At 42.3% G+C, this 22,144-nt stretch overlaps 1 protein-coding gene and 1 long non-coding RNA gene across 4 annotated transcripts in view; one reads left to right on the plus strand and one right to left on the minus strand.

Moving 5' to 3' along the window:
• LOC126998411 (uncharacterized) overlaps positions 1-14,518 on the minus strand; it is a 109,164-nt gene extending 94,646 nt beyond the window's left edge. The window contains exon 1 of the long non-coding RNA XR_007752823.1: positions 14,375-14,518. This is a non-coding gene — a long non-coding RNA (uncharacterized LOC126998411). The remainder of the gene's footprint in view (positions 1-14,374) is intronic.
• Positions 1-22,144, plus strand: part of LOC126998404 (anoctamin-8-like) — a 157,807-nt gene that overhangs the window by 121,701 nt on the left and 13,962 nt on the right. For 2 of the 3 annotated variants that reach the window (XM_050860039.1, XM_050860041.1), the window contains exons 4-14: positions 243-345; positions 3,972-4,104; positions 5,089-5,205; positions 6,153-6,259; positions 6,747-6,935; positions 14,468-14,647; positions 15,779-15,914; positions 16,173-16,228; positions 18,036-18,110; positions 19,797-19,994; positions 20,946-21,140. In XM_050860039.1, the coding sequence (XP_050715996.1) occupies positions 243-345; positions 3,972-4,104; positions 5,089-5,205; positions 6,153-6,259; positions 6,747-6,935; positions 14,468-14,647; positions 15,779-15,914; positions 16,173-16,228; positions 18,036-18,110; positions 19,797-19,994; positions 20,946-21,140 (1,489 nt within the window). The remainder of the gene's footprint in view (positions 1-242; positions 346-3,971; positions 4,105-5,088; positions 5,206-6,152; positions 6,260-6,746; positions 6,936-14,467; positions 14,648-15,778; positions 15,915-16,172; positions 16,229-18,035; positions 18,111-19,796; positions 19,995-20,945; positions 21,141-22,144) is intronic. The other variant, XM_050860040.1, reaches the window with a different exon arrangement.

A 22,144-nucleotide genomic window follows, 5' to 3' on the forward strand; every position in this document is an offset into this window, starting at 1 on the left:
CAGGCAGCCCTAGAGCTGAAAATATACATCAGTGGACGATTTAATGAAATGAATGAAACAAATTAACAAAATAATATGATTGGTAATAAAATGAAAATAGAAATAACAATAATAACATCCACTTATTGATTTAAGGTGCTTATGTTTAATTAGTTGAGTGGCAGGTGTGTTTATGAGTGTTTATGGACGTGTGTGTACCTGTACTCGTAAGCTGACTTTTCCATGTGTGTGTGTCTCCGCAGGCTGATCAAGGGAGGGGAGGAGATGTGCCTGGTGAAGCGCACGAAGCCTGAGTACGGAGGCGGCCTGAGGGAGCTGTCACACGCCGAGCTGGGCATGTTCCAGGTGAGGCGCGATCTTCCTGCACATGCCACCCCCACCACCTACCTCCCGCCCTTTGCTACGTCCCTCCCTCCCTTCCACACCACCCAACCAGATCCTTGCGACGTCCTATGCTAGTCTATCCTTCCACACCCCTCAAACAAACCCTTGCTACGCCTTATGCTAGTCCAGCCTACCACACCACCTTTGCTACGTCCTATGAACTCCTACCTTCCACACCCTCGAGCCCCTTGCTACGCCCCATGCTACTCCTGCCTGGCTTCCCATTGAGACAGCTAAAATTAAAGGGATAACTCATGTGTAATCAATACTCTGGGTTCTCTTTCACCTGTGCATCCCTACCTCGCACACCTGGCCCCAAACTTATTTTTTTACTCCTTACCTGCTAACCTTTCGCCTCGGTACATGCCTCTTCCCCTTTAAAGTAATGTAAACGCAAGACACCTCTAGGGTTTCTAATTTTTTTTTTTTAAACCTTAAGACTATTTCAGTTTCGTAGATCTGTTTTACCGTAACCGTATATCATCCCACTACCTTCCCCTATCAGTCCCTACCTCTTGATGCTCACACTAATGCCAGCCTTTACTCCCACTCCTCTCCACGGTATTCTCACACGCCTCCGCCTCTCACATCAACTATTTCCCAAGGCCCCAAGAAGAGATTAACCGCGCTGTTATGAGTGTTTTTCTAAAGGGCTATTACATTGGGCAAATTTTCCATGGATCTTCAGTCAAACCACAATTTCCGCTGGCGTGGTTTTGATATTTCCGTGGTTTTCTGACGTGTCCACGATCTTCCAAAGCTACGGTAGATTTCACTGAAGGACGACGGTATTACCCACCATCATCATCAGCAGCAATAACAAGAAACAAATGAGGACCACGCCAGCGGAAATCGTGGTTTGACTGAAGATCCACGGAAAATTCGCCAAGTGTAATAGCCCCTTTACTCTCACGGTACAGAACCTTTGCCAAACTACCACCAAAATCATAAAAATACTCACGAAAAATGCCCACACCTCCAAAATGTTTAGGAATATGTCCCCCACTCGCGCGGAAACGCCAAGAATGCACGTTCAGGTTTAAGTAATCTCAAGAAGTTTTCTGTTATTAAGATGCGCTGAGTTGTCTTCATCATGCCACTCTCTGCTTCCGTCCACACTCTCCTCATATCCTCCCGAAATCCCATAGGACGTACAGTTATGCTTTAAAACTCCCAAGATCTTTCAGTAAGGGCCAGTTTTACAGTCCAGCACAGCAAGTTTGTAAGCTCCCCAACCAAACACATAATACGACGAAAATTCCTTATAGCTCTAGTGTTTGGCGTTGAAATAAAAAGGGGGAGGGAATTTTAGGACTCCACGAAGGAAATCTCTCTATTAGTATCAAGTAATGAGTGGAAACAGCGGATCATTGTTGTGGATATGGTTTGGCTTGGGCGTTTACAATGACAGTGTGTTGGACTGTCGAACTGGCCCTTAACCCGGTAGCTGCGGGGATCATGTTTCTTAAAGGCCCCTCTAAAGAAATATCAAGAAAAATCATCACAAACCATTTCATATATATAATATATATCAACGTCATCAGTTTATCATGCATCTCTTTTTTGGGATTTTATTCTGGCAAAAATGGCCCCCCCCGTCGCTGGTGGATTGGTAAAGCCAAGATTTTGGCCGTCGCGCTGCTACCAGGTTAATCTCGTCAAAATGTTTAGTCCTTATGAATTAGTTGTGATCATGTCCCGAAATCCCCAACGAACCTGATGACCGGCAATACAAATGCACCATTGAAAAAGAAGAGAAGAGGTGAGCCGACTCTTGCCCCACATGTCCGTTTATACCTCTGGGCAACTTCCGAGACTTTCAATAAAACGGAGTGGAGCTTCAGTTTTACAGTCTTCCATGTTTCAGTATGAATCTCTCGCCTGGCCATTCGCTGTCTCAGGCCACAAACAGCAGCAGTTGGAGTCCCCTTCCTATGTCTCCACTTTTGTTCCCAGGCCTGTCTGCAACACATTATGACTTTTCTCTTACTCTTTTTCTCCTTTATATGCTTTTACAACTCTCTAGGATACTATAAAGTATAAGCGATCTATTTCCAAGCTCAGTATTTGAATTAAAGTAGTTTTATGCAATATACACTAAACTTCATTCCGTATTTTGCCCTAGAAAAATATTTCAGGTTAGTTCTGTAAGACTTAGGAGTATATTTTAGGCAGCAGCAACGTTCACACAGGACATGGATAAACAACTTGCTGCGTCGAACAGACACTTCAATTTCGGCGAGCAGAGGAAGGGTACTCACGGCACCTTCATTCGCAGATCGCTGATACTAAAATACAAAAAAAAAACGGCTCACCTATTCAAACAAGCTCTCGTTTTTATACAAGGAGGTACCAGGACGCTGATCCCTGCTATCGAGAACCTCAAAAACGAACTAATGTGGCGTGTGTGCAGGGCCTGGTCACAAAAAAAATAAATGTCCGAAAAGGTTCGACGATCCTACAAAGAGAAACCTTGCACGCGGCGGCGGGGAGGGTCACTCAGGCCTCGAACTGCACACAGAGGGGCGAAAAAGCATAAAAGTGTTAAGAATTATGTGTTGGCTCAGCACAAAAATCGGTTTGATAACACTCTGGTAATGGAATGAACGGCGGCATTGATTCACTGCTGCGCCGGAAGGTTCGTGAAAAGAGAAACTTTTCTGAGAGAGAGAGAGAGAGAGAGAGAGAGAGAGTGTGAGTGTGAGTGTGTGTGTAACTTCAAAGAGAAGACTGACACTGCGTGGGAACTATAATCTGGACTGTGAGGAGTGTGGACGAGTGGACGAGAGCAGGCACGGGCACGGGAGGGTGAGGGTCAGGGTGAGGGTGTGAGCATGCGAGGGAGAGGGTGAAGGTAATGGCTCGTCCCTGCTGAACACTGACAGGGTGCAGCATCGCGATCATTCCGACTCACGCGGCGGAGGGGACAGGCTGCCAATCAATACTTAGACGCGCCGCTACAGTCTAATCGTGTTGGAGTGTTATAAAGTCTTTGCCCGTACATGGTTGGCTCTCACCGGGGCACGCGGTCTAGTGTGCATAATGAGCGATGAAGAGTTAAAGTTTATGGATGATTATGTTTTCATGAAGTCAAGAGAGCGTGACTTAGTGTGAGAGGTGAGGATGCTGTTGTAATCGGATTAATAAAACTTCGCTACATTAAAAAAAAAAAAAAGTCCAGCTACCGCCAATAAAATTCAACCTTTCCCAGAATCGTCCAATTATACGAGTCTTGAGTTGGTGAGGGTGAGTGTGTCGCTTTTGGGTTATTATTATAAGACAAGAAACAGGTAGAGAGGGAGGAGTGCGGACATTATAAGCTACCTGATCAGAAGCCCCCAAACACCTGAGACGCCGAGAAAGAGAAAATGAAAGTGTAAGCGAGGAGAGAGAAGGGGAAAGAGGACGAAAGAGTACAGAAGATTATAGCAATGCAAGGACAAAGGCATGGCTCTGTGTGTGTGTGTGTGTGTGTGTGTGTGTGTGTGTGTGTGTGTGTGTGTGTGTGTGTGTGTGTACTTATGGGAAGAGGAAGGGCTTATATGTGAAGTTAATCTGAACAGACCATGTGTTGTGTTCGCGGACAGGGCGTGGAGGACGGGGCCACGTTCTTCAGCACACTGGAGCGCCAAAGCATCGTCCTGTACCTCCTCCACTCCCTGCGGGCTGGCCAGGGGGAGGACGTCCAGGACACAGTCTTCAGGGAGGGGGAGCCCATCAGTAAGTGTGTGGTCCTCTGTTGGAGCACATCCAACACACAACACTACACACCCGTTACACAACACTACACACCCGTTACACAACACTGCACATCCCTTACACTGAACATCCCTTACACTGCATACCCCTGACACTGCACATCTCTTACACTGAACATCCCTTACACTGCGTACCTCCTATACTTCACATGCTTTACATTGCACATCCCTTACACAATACTGCACACCCATTACACTGCACATCTCTTACACTCAACATCCTTACACAACACTGCAAACCCCTTACACAATACTGCACACCCCTTACACTGAACATCCCTTACACTGCATACCTCCTATACTACACATGCTTTACCCTGCACATCCCTTACACAACAATGCGCACACCTTACACTGAAATTCCTTACAATGAGAAACCTTTACACTGTACAACCCTTACATAACAGAATCAATCAGCAATTATATATTTTTTTGCTTGTTATTCACTTATCTATTTATTTATTTACACCAATAGCGTAAATATAAAACTTTTACACCAATTATGTCTCTTAAGAAGCGAATTGGAGCTTTTGTTTCGGTTTGTTATATATACATTTTTGTTTTACTAACTTTCATGGCTGCTGGTCTCCATTGGCGTAAAAGGCTCACACACACACACACACACACACACACACACACACACACACACACACACACACACACACACACACACACACACACACACGTATCCCTTAATTATTAGTCATGTCGAGTTTTCCTAACACAATTTTTCTCTCTCTCTCTCTCTCTCTCTCTCTCTCTCTCTCTCTCTCTCTCTCTCTCTCTCTCTCTCTCTCTCTCTCTCTCTCTCTCTCTCTCTCTCTCACCCCTCTCTCTCTCTCCCCTCTCTCTCTACACCTGTCTCTCCGAACACCTCTCACTCTCTACACCTCTCTCTTTATCCACCCCCTCCCTCCCCCATCCATCTCTCACACACACCCCGCAGTTCCCAAGTTCCAGTCGGTGGGTCTGATTCACGCCATCCTGCCTCTACACGACTACAAGCGACTCGAGCACCTGAGAGCCACCTGGGTGCAGACCTTCTTCAGGTACCAGCCCATAGGTGAGTGTGGGGAGAGAGAGAGAGAGAGAGAGAGAGAGAGAGAGAGAGAGAGAGAGAGAGAGAGAGAGAGAGAGAGAGAGAGAGAGAGAGAGAGAGAGAGAGAGCGTGTCTGTCTGTCTTGTTGTTTTGTATTCGTATCTGTTTAACCTCCTCCAACCCATCATCATCAAATCATAAAAACGGACCCTACAAAACATCAAAGGCTGTCACGGTGGGCATCTTTATCGCTTCTTTTTGGGGGAGGAGGAGGAGGAGGAGGAGGAGGAGGAGGAGGAGGAGGAGGAGCCTTTTCAGAGCACCGCCAACCCCTCGCTGATAACCGCTTTGAAGTCATGTCGGTCAAATTTTGGCGTTGCTTTGATATTGAAACTGGCCGCAGCGATTACACCTCCAGCAGCCTCGGCGGTGATTGATTATGTTTGCTTTGGCCGCGCTGTGTGAGAGTGCGCGGGAATCCAGAGCGTGGTGGTGTTAATGGAATGACCTCCGTGTAATGTTTCCTGTATGTAGATTTTGGTCACCACAATACACTGCACTTAAATCATACCTTACTGCCTCATTTACCAGCTGCTGCTACTACTACTACTACTACTACTATTACTATTACTATTACTACTACTAAAAATTACTCAACTGAACTGAACTAAAGTAAACTACTGCTACATTATTTACAGTAAAGGAAGCAATTCAAAGGCTAAAAAAAACTAGAAATGCTCACTATGGCGCTGCTCCTCCTCCTCCTCCTACTGCTACTACTATTACTACTATTATTACTTACGATAAATAACAACAAAAATCAATCTAAAAACAAGACCAGGTAAGAGTAATAACAATAACAACAACATCAACAACAATAAGATGCATACAGCCACCTTTTCCACTCACAGTCATTCCAGCACCAGCAAAATCAAAGCCTATATCTATTTTTCCTCCCTCGTCCCCCGCAGAGGCCATCCAGCAGTACTTCGGCTCCAAGATCGCCATATACTTCGCCTGGCTGGGTCACTACACCACCGCCCTCACCGTGCCCGCCGTCATTGGTCTCATATTCTGGGTGGGTGAGATGTGATAGTAGGCCTTTGTCTCGCTCTTGTTTTACCTTTCTCCTTCGTGGGAATGTGTATGTGTACGGGGGGGGGAGGAGGAGGTCGTGTGTGTGTGTTTTTCTATTTGCCTGCGTTTATTGTTTTTACTATTTTTATGATTTTGTCTATCTATTTGTCTGTCTGTATGTCTGTGTGTCTGTGTCTGTGTCTCTGTCTGTCTGTCTGTCTGTCTGTCTGTATGTATGTATGTATGTATGTATGTATGTATGTATGAATGTATTTCCCTGTCTATGTCTGATTACCTCAGTTTGTTTGCCCGTTTCTTTGTCAGCCTCTCTATCTCTGTCTATCTGCCTCTTAGTCTGTCCGTGATACAAAAGCATTTACAGCTCGTAGCTTGTATTATTGTCTTGACCTATCTCTGTTTCTCCTACACCTGCCTTCCTGTATCCTTATAATCACATCAACACTAAGACCTTTTGGCTCGCACGGCAGGTGTGTCTGTGGGGGCGGGACCAGGCGCTAGAGGACAAGGGATTCGTGCTGTTCGCGCTGCTCAACGTGGTCTGGGCCTCCATGTGGCTCGAGGGCTGGAAGAGGCACAGCGCCGTGCTCGCCTACAACTGGGGCACCCTCGACACCTCCCAGTTTGAGCTGCTGGCTGAGGCTCGCCCGCATTTCACTGTGAGTTGAGTTTCTTGCTTTTTTTTCTCATAGTGCTGTCCTCTAGTTTGCGTTCTGCTTTTTTGTGTGTTTTAGAGTTTTGTTTTACTATGTTTGATGGAATTCTTGGTTGCATTATTTTGTTTTTACATTAGTTTCGTTGTTTTGTTTTTGTTTTGTTTTTTGTAATGGGTTGCTTTGGCGTTCTTTTCTTATTATGGTGTTGTGGTCTACTTGCTTCGAATCCTTTTGTTGCACTGTCTTATTTTTTTAACTTGTTTATATTCTACTTTCGTTTTCATTTTCTTCTAACTATATGCATTGAGCTTGGAGTTGCTTTCTGGTTTTCCTCTTTATTTTAGTGTTTTTTTCCTATTTGTTGCACTTTTTATCATTATTGCATTAGACTTTATCTTACTCCCATTGTAATCCTCTTTTGTTTCTTTTTTTTTTAGCAGCAGTATTTTTTTTTTATTTTTTTATTTCTTTTTTTGTGTGCCCTTGAGCTGCCTCCTTTGTTGTAAAAAAATAAAAAAATAAAATAAAATCTCTAACAATGAGAAGAATTTCGGTGATGCTTCATGGTTCGTTTTCTGCTTTTTTTTTTATATATATATTTCAGTGTTCTGTTTTACTCTGTTTGATCGAGTTCTTTGCTGCACCTACGCACTTATTTTTTTCATTTTATTTTCACTTCTTTCCTTTTCCCTTGCTACGAACAAATCTCGATGCTGCTTTCTCATTTGCCTTCCGATACATCTTTTTTTTATTTCTTTTTTTTTGTACTCGGATTATGTATTTTCTCTGCTGCATTGCTTTTTCTTCCTTTTGTTTTTTGTGTGTTCATGTTTTTGCTTTACTCTAATTGTCCTCTTTTTTTTTCTCACTATAAATAGCGTTTTCGTGCCGCGTTATGATCAGCTTTGTGTCATTTTCTTTGTTTTATTATTCTCTTTTTGCTTGTTTAACGCGAATCCTTTGTTCCACTGTCGGTTCTCTCTCTCTCTCTCTCTCTCTCTCTCTCTCTCTCTCTCTCTCTCTCTCTCTCTCTCTCTCTCTCTCTCTCTCTCTCTCTCTCTCTCTCTCTCTCTCTCTCTCTCTCTCTCTCTCTCTCTCTCTCTCTCTCTCTCTCTCTCTCCATCAGGAACAGACTATATATATCCTGTTAGCCGTGTCCGTAGTCTAGTGTCCTCAAATGTAAGAGCGAATTTCCGTACATTATTTCTTTTTAAGTGATCCTACAAGTTGAGCTTCATAGGGGATCAAATCTTCCCAAAGTAGTGAGTGTTTGGGTATATTTCTTTACTTATTCTTTTACTGCTCCCCTTGCTCTCCATCTCATTCTACTCTGCTTTTATTTTTATTTTTTTCTCTTCGTTTCGTTCCTGTTATTGTTCTTGTTCTTCTTCTTCTTCTTTATTTTTATGTTTCATTCTCTTCCTCTTCTTCCTTCTTATTCGCCTAGTTTTTTCTCAGATTTTTTTTTTTCTCTCTTTTACCAACATTTCAACATTTGGCTTCAGTAAGTTGGTGTTTCTTCTTCTGTCGATTTTTTTTATTTTTTTATTATATTAACTCTTATTTGTCATCGTCGTCTTCCTCTTTAATCGATACTTCAACTTTTTGTCTAAGAAAGTTCTGTTTTTTTCCATGCTTTTGTTTAAACCCAATTATTTAGTTTACAAAATTGATATTTTTTTTCAAATTTTCTTTAGCATACACGATATTTCGTGTCACTTTTGTCGACACCTTATTATTTAGTTTTAATTTTTGTATCACTTGCTCGACTTTAAGGGTCACAAAACACATCCAGTGCACGTGTCGCTCAGCAGGAGGCCGTCACAGACGTCACTGTAACAAACTTCCTCATTGTTAGGTGTCTTCAGCTGTGACAGACAACTCCATACACTCAACAGAGAACTTTACCCTCCGATGCTTCATGTGATACAGCCGTGATGCACTTAAATACACCATAAGGCAGGGCTTCACAATTTAATGATCCGCTTGATACAGCTGTGGCATGAATTTTCATACATAATAGCTGCGATATGAATGGCGTGACTTGGTACGACTTTGGAAAGGTTTGGCATACGTCTCAGTAATGACGCCGGTTTTCAAATACACTTCATATTTTGTATGTGTTCAGTTATCAGACGTTTATAAGTCATAAAGTTCAATCTTCACAAAAAAGTAAAACGAAGACACACACGTTATGCTGACCTGTGTGACGCCTCTGTGTGTGTGTGTGTGTGTGTGTGTGTGTGTGTGTGTGTGTGCGCGCGCTTATGGCTCCTATACAATAATTTTCTTATATTTATAAAATTAATGTAATAGTAAGTGTTATGTAACTACGAATAAGTGAAACTATATTACAGGAGGTGCGTATTTTTCAAATATATATATATATATATATATATATATACATATATATACATATATATATATATATATATATATATATATATATATATGTGTGTGTGTGTCTGAGTGTGTGTGTGTGTGTGTGTGTGTTTATATCTATATATATATATATATATATATATATATAGATATATATATCTATATATATATATATATATATATATATATATATATATATATATATATATATATATATATATATATATATATATATATATATATATATATATATATATATATTGAGGGTATATATGGACAGGAGATTTTGTCTTAAACATGTCTGGTTAAACGTGATAGTCAGTTCAATGTTGACTATTTTCTTGAGAAAATTCCTTCTCTCGGATAATAGTCCTATTCTCTTTTGTCAATTTGGTGATGACTTCACCATAAATGATCATCTTTGTTGCCAGATCGCGATTTCGGGTTTCTTAACCCTTCTTCAGTGGCTTAAAGTGTTCAGTGGAGGATTATTTTCTGTTCGCTGGTGGAGAGAGAATGGCTGGTGTACGCCGGGTGCCCGGTATTTAAGGCGTGTCGTCTCCTTCCCCGTGCTGCGCACTGGCTGCTGATTAGTTGGGTTGGTGCACAGCACTCCTGCGCATACTCGGGAGAGCCTGTAGATCTAGGGCCTGCTTGTTTAAGTTGGGCTCCATTTCTTTTATGTTCAAGGCTTCTAGAATAGGGAGGCGTCGTTCGTCGGAGCATCTTGCGATTATGTCTGTGTTTTCTTCTAAAATTTTCCTTGTTAGCACTGTATTGTGTTTCTGTAGTAGGTGTTGGCGCGGGGCTCCGGATGTCAGGTGGTAGCTCATTCGCCTGCTCAGCTTCATCGTTGTCATGCCGATGCAGGTTGAGGGGAGGGCTTCGCAGATCCCTCGTTTACGAATAAACCTATAAACGACATGCGACTCCTGTGTAGGCGGCTTTTCTTCTTGGGGGCTGTTTCTCATAATTAGGTGGCTTGTTTTCTTGCTCTTGTAGTATATGACGATGTTGAGTTTCTTCTCGGGGTTTGTTGGTGTGACGTTTCTTCTTATGATTTGTTTCATTATTCTTTCATCTTCTTTGTACGCAGTAGAGAAGTGTGATTTGTAGTAAATATTGATGTTATTTTTCTCCTCCGTTGTGTTGTTGGTTGCAGCGTGCCATTGATCCATTATTTTCTTGGTTTGCCTGTAGATGTCTGCTTTGTCAAAACCGTTGTTGAGTAGTACCTGGGTAGACCGATCTATTTCATGGTGGACTTGCTGCCAGTTACTACAGTGGGTGAGTGCTCTCCGGATGTAGGCCCCTATGGTGGAGTCTTTGTAGCGCTTGAGGCACACGCTCCTTCCATTGAGACAGTGACCTGGGTTAGTAGCCTTCACGTAGACAGCAGTGTTGAAGGCGTCTTGATCTTGTTTGACGAGGATATCCAGGAAAGGCATGGATCCGTTGGTGCTATGCTCGATGGTGAAGTTTAATCCGGATAATTCTTGAAGGCGTCTTCTGAGATGTTCGGTGTCCTCGGTGCTTGTGGTTTTGATGAAAATGTCGTCGATGTAGCGGCAGTATATGTCAGGTCTCTTGGTGGTCTTAAAGGCTTCTTCCTCTATGCAGCCCATGAAGAAATTCGCCATCAGGACTCCCAGCGGGGAGCCCATGGCGACACCATCCACTTGTTGGTACTTGTTACCTCTAGGGCAGGTGAATGGTGCCTCTTTTGTGCAGCACTCAAGAAGGCTGCGTAGCGTGGGCTCAGGGATGTCTAGGCTCGGGGTGTCGTCATTATGGTAAACTCGTTGTAAGATGTATTCAAGATGAGTACATCTTACACCCGAAATCGCGATCTGGCAACAAAGATGACCACTTACGGTGAAGTCATCACCAAATTGACAAAAGAGATTAGGACTATTATCCGAGAGAAAGAGAATTTTCTTCAGAAAATAGTCAACATTGAACTGACTATCACGTTTAACCAGACACACACACACACACATACATATATATATATATATATATATATATATATATATATATATATATATATATATATATATATATATATATATATATATATATATATATATATATATATATATATATATATATATATATATATATATATATATATATATATATATATATATATATATATATATATATATATATATATATATATATATATATATATATATATATATATATATATATATATATATATATATATATATATATATATATATATATATATATATATATATATATATATATATATATATATATATATATATATATATATATATATATATATGGCAGGCCACTAACTCAGCCGCCACTCGCCGGCCACAAAGTCACGCTTGAGGGCATGCTAAGCTGTTGTTTCGCCGCCAACACGACGCGTACACGTAACGCTCTCCTCTGACCCTCCTAGCTGACCTGACCCCATTATCTCCCTCCTGGGTCCTAGGTCGACGGGGTGAGTACACAGCCACTGCGCTAGTCAGTGGGCGTAGCTAGCAGCGGTTCCTGTGACTGGTATTGAGTGGATAAACTAGTTATTTGTTGAGCCTTTGGGCGCCGATTTAACTAGTGACGTGGCTAGTGTTGGGAGTAATAGTCTAGCGAGTAATGGAGGCCGTTGTAGGCATGTACTAAATTTCATCTTCCGTAGCGTAGCCTTTCCCAGTCACCTGTCCTTCGGGTGACTGCTAACTGAGTGGCTCCCTCGCTCCCTTCCACGCAGTGTTCCCTCCAATGCATGGCAGCGCGTGTTGACGCATCTGTGGCCTAAGGCAACAACGCTCTACTCTTAACATTAGCTTCCCCCGTGGAGATGAGCTGCTCTCCCGCCTTCGGGAGCTTCCTGCGCACGCCTGACGTGGCGCAAACTTTTTACTAATGACGCTAGTACACTTTTGGGATTTTTATTTATTTTTTGCTGTCCCTTAAAAAATATTAACCAAGAACACTTTTGTAAATATACTTTCTTTCATTTTGAACAAAGGAAAACTATTTATGAATAATTTTAGAGTAGCAAATGTTTCCTCTCCGCGAGTGTCTCCATGTGCATGACGTGGGTGTGTCTAGCTCGTCTGTCTGTGTGTCCTCCCGCCGGTGTGTCGCGCCTCACAGACACACTGGCGAGTCCTTAGCAGTACAACTTATCAATAATGGTTGACCTGTTGTTTGCAGTAATCAATGTCTCTATACCTAATAAGAAATGGTAATTGCACTATAAACCAACACCATAAAAATGCTAAATGAAAGACCACTTGAGATGTTAAATAGTGCTTTGAGTCTAATCAATGTAATAACAAAGGTGTAACTACCAGAATATCTACATTTTATGTAAAAACTACACTTATAAGTTTTACATTTAGTGTTATATTTAATTTATTTAATATTATTTCCTCACTGCAGAGACAGAGACACATGACCTTGTCTTTCCGTTAGCGCTTCAGTTCTTGGCGGGCCGGAAGCTGCAGGGACGTGCGCGGCCGATCCGTGTACGACACTTTTAAGTCTGAACTCCAAGACACGAGAAATACGTGTCCCATGATCACCCACACAGCAAAACAAACTTCTCCTTCCCAAGAGAGACTCTGTGCATCCTGTCTAGTTAGTACTAAAACAAAGTATAGTGAAGTCCAACTTCACCAGAAACGCCATGTTGTTCCAAAACAGCCGCGCGAAATTCAAATTGATGCTGATAAAATAGTTTTTTTGTGCTCCAGGTATCATCATGATCTCGAAGAACTACCCAGAACACAATAAAACGCTTTTGTATCAGCATCATTATGAACTGCGCCTGGCTCTTTTGGTAACAAGGTGGCGCCTGTGGTGAGGGTGGCCAGACCCTCCTATGCCATGGCTCTGATTAGTCCCAGCGCTGCACCGCCAACAAACAACTAGTTCATCCTTCCAACTAGCTCCCAAAAGAAAATCACTGCAGACACTTGGAAGATAAATTTGTAAAGTAAACGAAAAGATACAATCTTTTCTCAAGGTCCTTTCAACACCCTAGAATGAATGAAAACCGTTCAGCTCATGACAAAGGTATAACAGTGACATTAATATCACAAGCGTTTACTTTTCTCAAACTTCCCAAAGATAAGAAATTACTGATCGACGAGAAACAGAAGACCTAAACCTAAGATCTTGGATGAAATGTAAAGGTACTGAGCATTTCATCACTAGAGGTCGTTGTTGTCACCGAAGGATGGCAACACAACGGCGTCCCAGCACCCATGAACCTTGTGGGTCTTACACGTTGCGGAGTACAAATACCCAAATAACACACCACTCACGCAACGATGCAACGCAGAACTTCTTGAAAAAATGAATCTGAACCGCCCATCTATCAAGTTCAAATATCATCAGAAAACTAAAGGGCATACAAGTATAATCAGAAACCTTTACAGCGGATACAAACACAATCATAAACCTGTGTATGCACGAAATTACAATTAGAAACCTTAAGACGCACGAGTATTCACTGGAACCTATACGCGCACAAACTCACAATATGAAACCGATAGATGAATGACATCACGACCAGAAACCTAGAGACGAATGAACTCACATCACTCTAAAACCTATAGACGCACGAAATCACAATCAGAAAACTATAAATGCAAGAAATCACACTTAGAAACCTATAGATGAATTAAAGCACAATCAGAAACCTTTGGACGAATCAAAGCACAATCAGAAACCTTAAGCGCGCATGCAAACACCATCACATAACCTTTAATTAAACGCCCAAAATCACAATCGGAAAACTGAACAACAGCAGCGAATACAAACACAAACAAAGCACAAACACACACTAAACAAAACATCCACCACTATCAACAGCAACAGCAGAGCAAACTGACAAAACAAAAACAAAACAATAGAAACAAACACACTCGTAAACACACGCCTACTTACCTTCCTTCCTATTCTGCACCTGAAAAACGAATACTGACAAAAACACACTCCAAAAACTTCAGAAAAAAACACACACAAAAAAAAACTTCCACCACTACAAAATAAGAAAATTCCCATATCCACACCTTCCTTCCTGCCTTCCTTCCTTCCTTCCTATTCTGTTATCCGTCTTCCCCGTACGAGCTGGTAGTCGAGTATTGAGTGATTAGAGCTTGTAGGAGCTGACCGTCCGGCTGGATGTTCAGGGAGAATTGCGTGTGAGCGGGGTGACGGGCCGCATGGAGCCTGACTACCCCGCCTGGAGGAGGAACTTGACCCGCTACCTGGTGACGGTGCCGGTCGTCCTGTGCTGCCTCCTGGTGGTTTTCTTCGTCATGCTCCTCATCCTCCAGCTCCAGGTTAGTTGGTGGGTTAGATGGTAGGTCCGTCTGTGGGGTCAAGAAGGAGGGACGCAGGGTTAGGTAAGGGTTTTGTGGGGACATTTCTTTTGGGGGGTTAGGGGGTATATCGTTCGGTTACTGGTCGGTATTATAAGACACTTTTGCTTCTCACATCAACTATTTCTAAAAGTCAAAGAGGGGATCAATCGGGCTCTAATGAGAGTTTCTTTAGGAACGGTCAAACTACCACCAGGGTCATAAAACTACTCCTGGAAATGCCCCAAACTCCTACGAAAGCCTTGTCAAATATGTGAACTTGGACGACGAAATGTTTAGTAATGCGGCCCAGTGACTGTGTATTGAGATGTAAGTCTATGGTAGTATACATAGATTATTGTTTTACCTTAGACTAGAGTGAGCGGGGCCCATATTATCAAACATATCGAGGTTTGCACACCAGCATTTGACAAGTCTCGTAGAGGTTGTGAGTACTTCCATGGGTATTTTTACGAGCCTAGTGATTGTATGACCATGCCTCTGTACCATGTATGTAAAAAAATCATGAAAATCAGACTAATCTCCTTTGTAGCCTTTGAGATATTTGCTGAAACAGTCGGAAGTGCCTGAAAATACGGACCCAGATCTTCTAATTTGATATTTTTAGTTGTGTACATTTTTAAATTTCGCAATTATCTGGTAAAGGTCTTCCAACTTCACACCTCTCGCTGAATATATAGTTCTTTCATTGTGGCACTGTCCGTGGTGTAAGTCTTTGGAACTGCGCACATATCCTCACCTCAATTCCACACTTCTCGCTAAATGTCAAGTCCTCCCAAACCGACCCTTCTCGTTGCCTCACTCCATCCAATTTCACACATTATTTATTCTCTTAAAATCAAGGGCAAGAAAGGGATGTCAGTAGTCAGGAAGATACAGTGAGGGAAATAGAAAACAGTAATAGTGCTGAGTCGTGTGGTGAATGACTTAACTATCTTGATGTGCCAGTCAGTAGTCAGAAAGATACAGTGAGGGAAATAGAAAACAGTAACGGTATTGAGTTGTGTGGTGAAGGACTGTTAACTATCTTGATATGGTGGCTGTTTATTGCTCGCCTGGTGTTTCTTTTCACGCCACGCTTCCCGCCGGCAGGACCTTTGCGACGCCTTCATCACGGAGCACGAGTACACCTTCTACCTGTCCTACGCCCCCAAGGTGCTCATGGCGCTCTCCATATCGGCCTTCGACGAGGGCTACACTAAGCTGGCCGTGTGGCTCAACGACCTGGGTGAGTGTGGGGGGGGGGGGGAGTGTGTGTGTGTGTGTGTGTGTGTGTGTTTACAGCAAAGCAAGCAGGTCAAGGTCACAAAACAAAGAACTTAAAATAATAGTAATAATCGCTGTTCCGTGTGTGTGTGTGTGTGTGTGTGTGTGTGTGTTTTACCGCCAACGTCGTAATGTGCGTCGCGTTTGCATGTAAAAAAAAAAAAAAGCCGTGGTTCCGTTTTACCGTCCTGTTAGTTAATGTACGTTTTCTTCCTTTCAGAAAACTACCGAGTGGAGGAAACATACCAGAACCACCTCATCATCAAGCTGGCAGTGGTAAGCAGGGGAGAGGACAAAGGATAGGATGGGATAAATATAGGAAAGGATAGGAAAGGATAGGATATATATAGGAAAGGATAGGAAAGGATAGGATAAATATAGGAAAGGATTGGAACAGATAGGATATATATAGGAAAGGATTGGAACGGATAGGATAAATATAGGAAAGGAGAGGAAAGGATAGGATAAATATAGGAAAGGATAGGAAAGGATAGGATAAATATAGGAAAGGATAGGAAAGGATAGGATATATATAGGAAAGGATAGGAAAGGATAGGATATATATAGGAAAGGATAGGAAAGGATAGGATAAATATAGGAAAGGAGAGGAAAGGATAGGATAAATATAGGAAAGGATAGGAAAGGATAGGATATATATAGGAAAGGATAGGAAAGGATAGGATAAATATAGGAAAGGATAGGAAAGGATAGGATATATATAGGAAAGGATAGGAAAGGATAGGATAAATATAGGAAAGGATAGGAAAGGATAGGATATATATAGGAAAGGATAGGAAAGGATAGGATAAATATAGGAAAGGATAGGAAAGGATAGGATAAATATAGGAAAGGATAGGAAAGGATAGGATAAATATAGGAAAGGATAGGAAAGGGTAGGAAATATATAGGAAAGGATAGGAAAGGATAGGATAAATATAGGAAAGGATAGGAAAGGATAGGATAAATATAGGAAAGGATAGGAAAGGATAGGATAAATATAGGAAAGGATAGGATATATATAGGAAAGGATAGGAAAGGATAGGATAAATATAGGAAAGGATAGGAAAGGATAGGATATATATAGGAAAGGATAGGAAAGGATAGGATAAATATAGGAAAAGATAGGAAAGGATAGGATAGATATAGGAAAGGATAGGAAAGGATAGGATATATATAGGAAAGGATAGGAAAGGATAGGATATATATAGAAAGATAGATTGACAGATAGATAGATATATAAATATAGAAAGATAGACTGACAGATAGATAGATAGGTAGGTAGATATATAGATAAAAGATAAATATAGGAAAGGATAGGAAAGGATAGGATAAATATAGAAAGATAGACTGAGAGATAGATAGATAGATAAATATAGAAAGATAGACTGACAGACTGATAGATAGGTATGTAGATAGATAGATAAAAGATAAATAGACAGATAGATAGATAGATAGATAAAGACAAAGAGAGAGACAAAGAGAACGTTCGTCTGCTCATCCGTCTCTGTTGCAGTAAGGTACAACTATTCTAATCAAAACTTTCCAAGGTTATAGTTACAAACGGTCGGCCACGGATACAGATGTCTTGACTCACTGACTCCGGTGCTGCCTCTCGCGAAACTAAGCGATATGTGGTTGAGGTGGTTGCACGATTGGCTTATGAACCTAAATAACAATTCTCATTTCTTTACCTCTTCTGCTTTTGACTTAATACATCGCATAAAAGAACTTGAAGACGGAGAAGCGATTTTACTGATTGACAAAAAAGTAGATAAGAACCAAACTAATTGACACTGAGCCTTCATTTGTCTTGCTTCGTTTCTTTTTATTGGCTTCCCATCGCATAAAGAAGAAGCTTGAAAAAAAGGAAAAGAAGCGATTTTACTAATAGGGGGAAAAAATAGAAAAAATCCAAACTTATTGACACTGGTTCTCCACTTTTCTTATTTCATCTCCTCCTTACTTTCCATCGCATAAAAACAGAGCTTGAATAAAGATAAGAAGCGGTTTTGATGGTAGGAAAAAAAAGGATAGAAAGAAGACGGATCCATTGAGGCTGATTCACCACTTTTCCTATTTCCAGTTTCGCTTCGTCAACTCGTTCTTGTCTCTCTTCTACATCGCGTTCTACCTGCAGGACATGGAGAGACTAAAAGAGGTGAGTGGAGGAGGCGGTGGCTTGGCTGTTACTGTTCGGCTGGTGACTGTGGCCGTGGTTTTGGTGAATGACAGCTTACACTTTATTTTCGACACATATAAATTGCACATTGCTCTTGTATATCCTCTTCTTTCCTCCACTTCGGTAACTGAATTGGAACACATACAAACACTTTAAACTCCTTTCTCCTATTCCATCCTCTTTAGTAAACGGCTTGGAACATATACAAACACTACAGACTCCCTTCTTCTATTCTCTCCTCCTCAGTAAATGGCTTGGAACACATACAAACACTACAGACTCCCTTCTCCTATTCTCTCCTCCTCAGTAAATGGCTTGGAACATATACAAACACTACAGACTCCCTTCTCCTATTCTCTCCTCCTCAGTAAATGGCTTGGAACATATACAAACACTACAGACTCCCTTCTCCTATTCTCTCCTCCTCAGTAAATGGCTTGGAACACATACAAACACTACAAACTCCCTTCTATTCTCTCCTCCTTATAGTAAATGGCTTGGAACACATACAAACACTACAGACTCCCTTCTCCTATTCTCTCCTCCTCAGTAAATGGCTTGGAACATATACAAACACTACAGACTCCCTTCTCCTATTCTCTCCTCCTCAGTAAATGGCTTGGAACACATACAAACACTACAGACTCCCTTCTCCTATTCTCTCCTCTTTAGTAAATGGCTTGGAACACAGAGAGACACTAGACACTCCCTTCTCCTACTCCCTCCTCCTTAGTAAATGGCTTGGAATATCCACAAAGACTACAATCTGCTCTTCTAAATCGTATCCCTTTCCCCTCCTGCATAGTAACTGACTTCAAACATAACCACCGCGAGTTCCTCTTTCATATCCTCTCCATGCCCTTCTTCTCCTTAGTAACTGCCTTGAAAGATCTACAAACACTACTAATTTTTCTCTATTATTCTCTCCTTTTCCTTAGTAACTACCCTGAAACACATATAAGCTTTGCAAACTCTTCTCTTATACCCCCTCTCCTTTTCTCCTCCTCCTCCTCCTCCTTAGCAACTGCCTTGAAAGATCTTGAAACACTTTGAACGCCTTTCTTTTAATCTTCCATTTCCTTAGAAACTACCCTGAAACAACATACAAGCATTACAGATTTCTCTCCTTTCCTTTTACTCACACTCTTCTTATGCCCTCTCCTTTTCCCCTCCTTCTTCTTAGCCCAGTAGCAGCGGGGATCATGTTTCTTAATGGTCCCTCCAAGCGAGAAAAATGAGAAAAATCACCCCTCACACAAACCATTTCATAATATATATCAAAACATTTGTGATCAGATTATGTATAATATATTTTGGGGGGTTTCTATCATGGCACAAATTTGGCCCGTCGCTGCTACCGGGTTAGTAACTGCCCAGAAGGATCTACAAACACTTTAAACTCCTCTCTCACAACCTCTCCTTACCCTTTCCTCCCGACTTCAAACACCTACAGATACAGGAACACCCATCTAACTCCCTCCCCTTTCCAGCCTCCTCAGCAACTTTTCCCCTCCTCCTGGCTTCAAACACCTACAGACACAGGAACACCCATCTAACTCCCTCCCCTTTCCAGCCTCCTCAGAAACTTTTCCCCTCCTCCTGGCTTCAAACACCTACAGACACAGGAACACCCATCTAACTCCCTCCCCTTCCCGGCCTTCTCAGCAACTGGCGGCGCTGCTCCTGACACGGCAGGTGGTGGGCAACATCAAAGAGTCCTGCATCCCATATCTCCTCGAGCAGTTCAAGTTGGCCAAATTAAGCTTCGACCTGTACGGCGCGCTTTCCCCCTCCGAAGAGAACAAACAGCAGGAGTGGCCCCAGGAGAAGCCGCCGCCCCAGCCCGCAGCCAACGACACACAGGTAAGGAGGGGGGGGGGTCGCTGGGGAAGGGGGGAGGTACATTCTCTTGCCTGCTGTTGAATCACTGTCTCTGTCTCATGTGAGCTCGTGTTTGCCATTCATTAAGGAGAATATTAAATGAGATAGACTTTACCTTTAGATTTTTCTTTTCTGTTTTTTCTCTTTTATTCTTTTTTTTTCTTTTCTGTTTAGGAAAGTGGCCATAATCAACAGATTCTTGCCGACTCATTGACAGTCTTGCATGTCATTATTTGCATTTCCTCAAAGAGAAAGTGTCACGTGCTATGAAAAATTAACGACTTTTTATCTTTATGCGACTTAATATTAATTCATGTACGTTGGTGGGGGGGTGGCCACCGCCAATGATTGTTAGAAAACTTTACCTTAACGATAGCTTTTTCAATCATGTTTCTACAAAACTCCTAAAAAGTAATCAAAGGAAAGAGTTTTTGATAGTTTGGCAAAACCAGGAGTAAAACTCCCAGGGAATATTCACCACATCCAATTGGTGCTCCAGTAAAGAAATGGAAATTGAGCACGGGCCAATACATGAAGTTTACAAAATAGATGCCTGAAGGAATTTATTATCATAGTTAGTTTTAAACCTCAGCTTAATTTCCAGACAGAGTGTGTGTGTGTGTATATATATATATATATATATATACATATATATATATATATATATATATATATATATATATATATATATATATATATATATATATATATATATATAATTTTGTTTCTCGATAAACACTTTATTTTCGTTCTTATGACAAAAGAGACGGTGCAAAAACATAACAGAAACAAGCGCACAACGCACTACTCCCCCCGCCCCCAACAAAAAAAGTACCACAAAGAATATATAATGGCGCGTACAAATTGGCCAACACCCACCAACACGCACTCCACCACACGCCAAATCCACCCTAACACTCCCTCCCCTTGCAGCTGCTGGAGGAAGAAGAGGAGGAGGAGCAGGAACGAACCGGTGACAGCACGGAGGCGGGGACTGGAGAGGACGGTCCGGCGGAGAAGGCGGAGAAGGCGCGGAAGGTACGGGACGGCGGGGACCCCTGCCTCGCGCGGGGCTCCAGCAAAAACCGAATCGTGAGCCAGGCCGAGGTGGAGTGCAACATGTCTAGGGTGAGTAACAGGAGGAGGAGGTGAAGGGGGACGCTGCTGAGTGGAATGAGGGGAGGAGGAAGCGTTTAAGTGGAACGAGTGAAGTGGGCGAAGGGGTAGAGGGGAGCTGAAGGGGTAAAATCTGCTGGTTGGAGGGGGTGAAGGAAAGAGTGAGTGGGTATGAGGGGGAAATCTGCTGGGTGGAGGGAGGTTGAATGGGGAAGCTGCTGGGTAGAGGAAATTATAGGAGTAAACTGATGGAGTGAGAGAGGGAATTGGGTGGAATGGATGAGGGGGAGGGTTGAAAGACTGAGAGGGGGAAGGATACTTTTATTTTTAGGAAAGGGAGGAGAGGGAAGAAGTACTAGAGGGAAGGAAAAGCAGAAAGGATGAATCAGGAGTAAGAGTTATATACAGTTAGCTGGGCGGTTCACTTACTTATTCTTATTTATCATTGTGGTGGAATTTGGTATAGTTCTCGTGATTGTATTGGTGCGTTTGTTTATCCCTTCGGCGTTTTTTTTTGTGTGTGTGTTTTTAGTGTGTTGTATTGGAATTTTCTTTTGGGCTACTGGGTGGAGGAGGGGTGAGGAGGGGAAGCGTTTGAGTGGAGGGGGCTGAGGAGACAAGGAGGAAGGGTGAGATGGGGAAGCTGTTGGATGGAGGGGTGAGGAGGGGGAGGAAGGTGGAGGAGGGGTGAGGGAAGAAAGTTTGGGTGGATTGGGTGAGGGGCGGAGCTACTGGGTGAGGGGGGTCAGGGAGGAGGTTTGGGTATGAGTGAGGGAGGAGTTGGAAGAGGGATTTGGGTGGGTGTGGGGGGTCTGTGGGGGGTGTGAGGGGTGGGGTTGGCTTTAGGAGATAGAGTGTAGCGGGGTGAGGTTTAAGGGATCTTGGGTGTAGGTGGGTAGGGAATTTGGGTGATGGATAGACAGATAGATAGATACAAAAATAGATAGAGATAGATAGATAGAGAGACAAAATTATAATGATGGATAGATACATACAAATTGATAGAGACAGATAGA

Source organism: Eriocheir sinensis, chromosome 14, assembly GCF_024679095.1.
Source record: "Eriocheir sinensis breed Jianghai 21 chromosome 14, ASM2467909v1, whole genome shotgun sequence".
NCBI classification, from domain to species: domain Eukaryota; kingdom Metazoa; phylum Arthropoda; class Malacostraca; order Decapoda; family Varunidae; genus Eriocheir; species Eriocheir sinensis.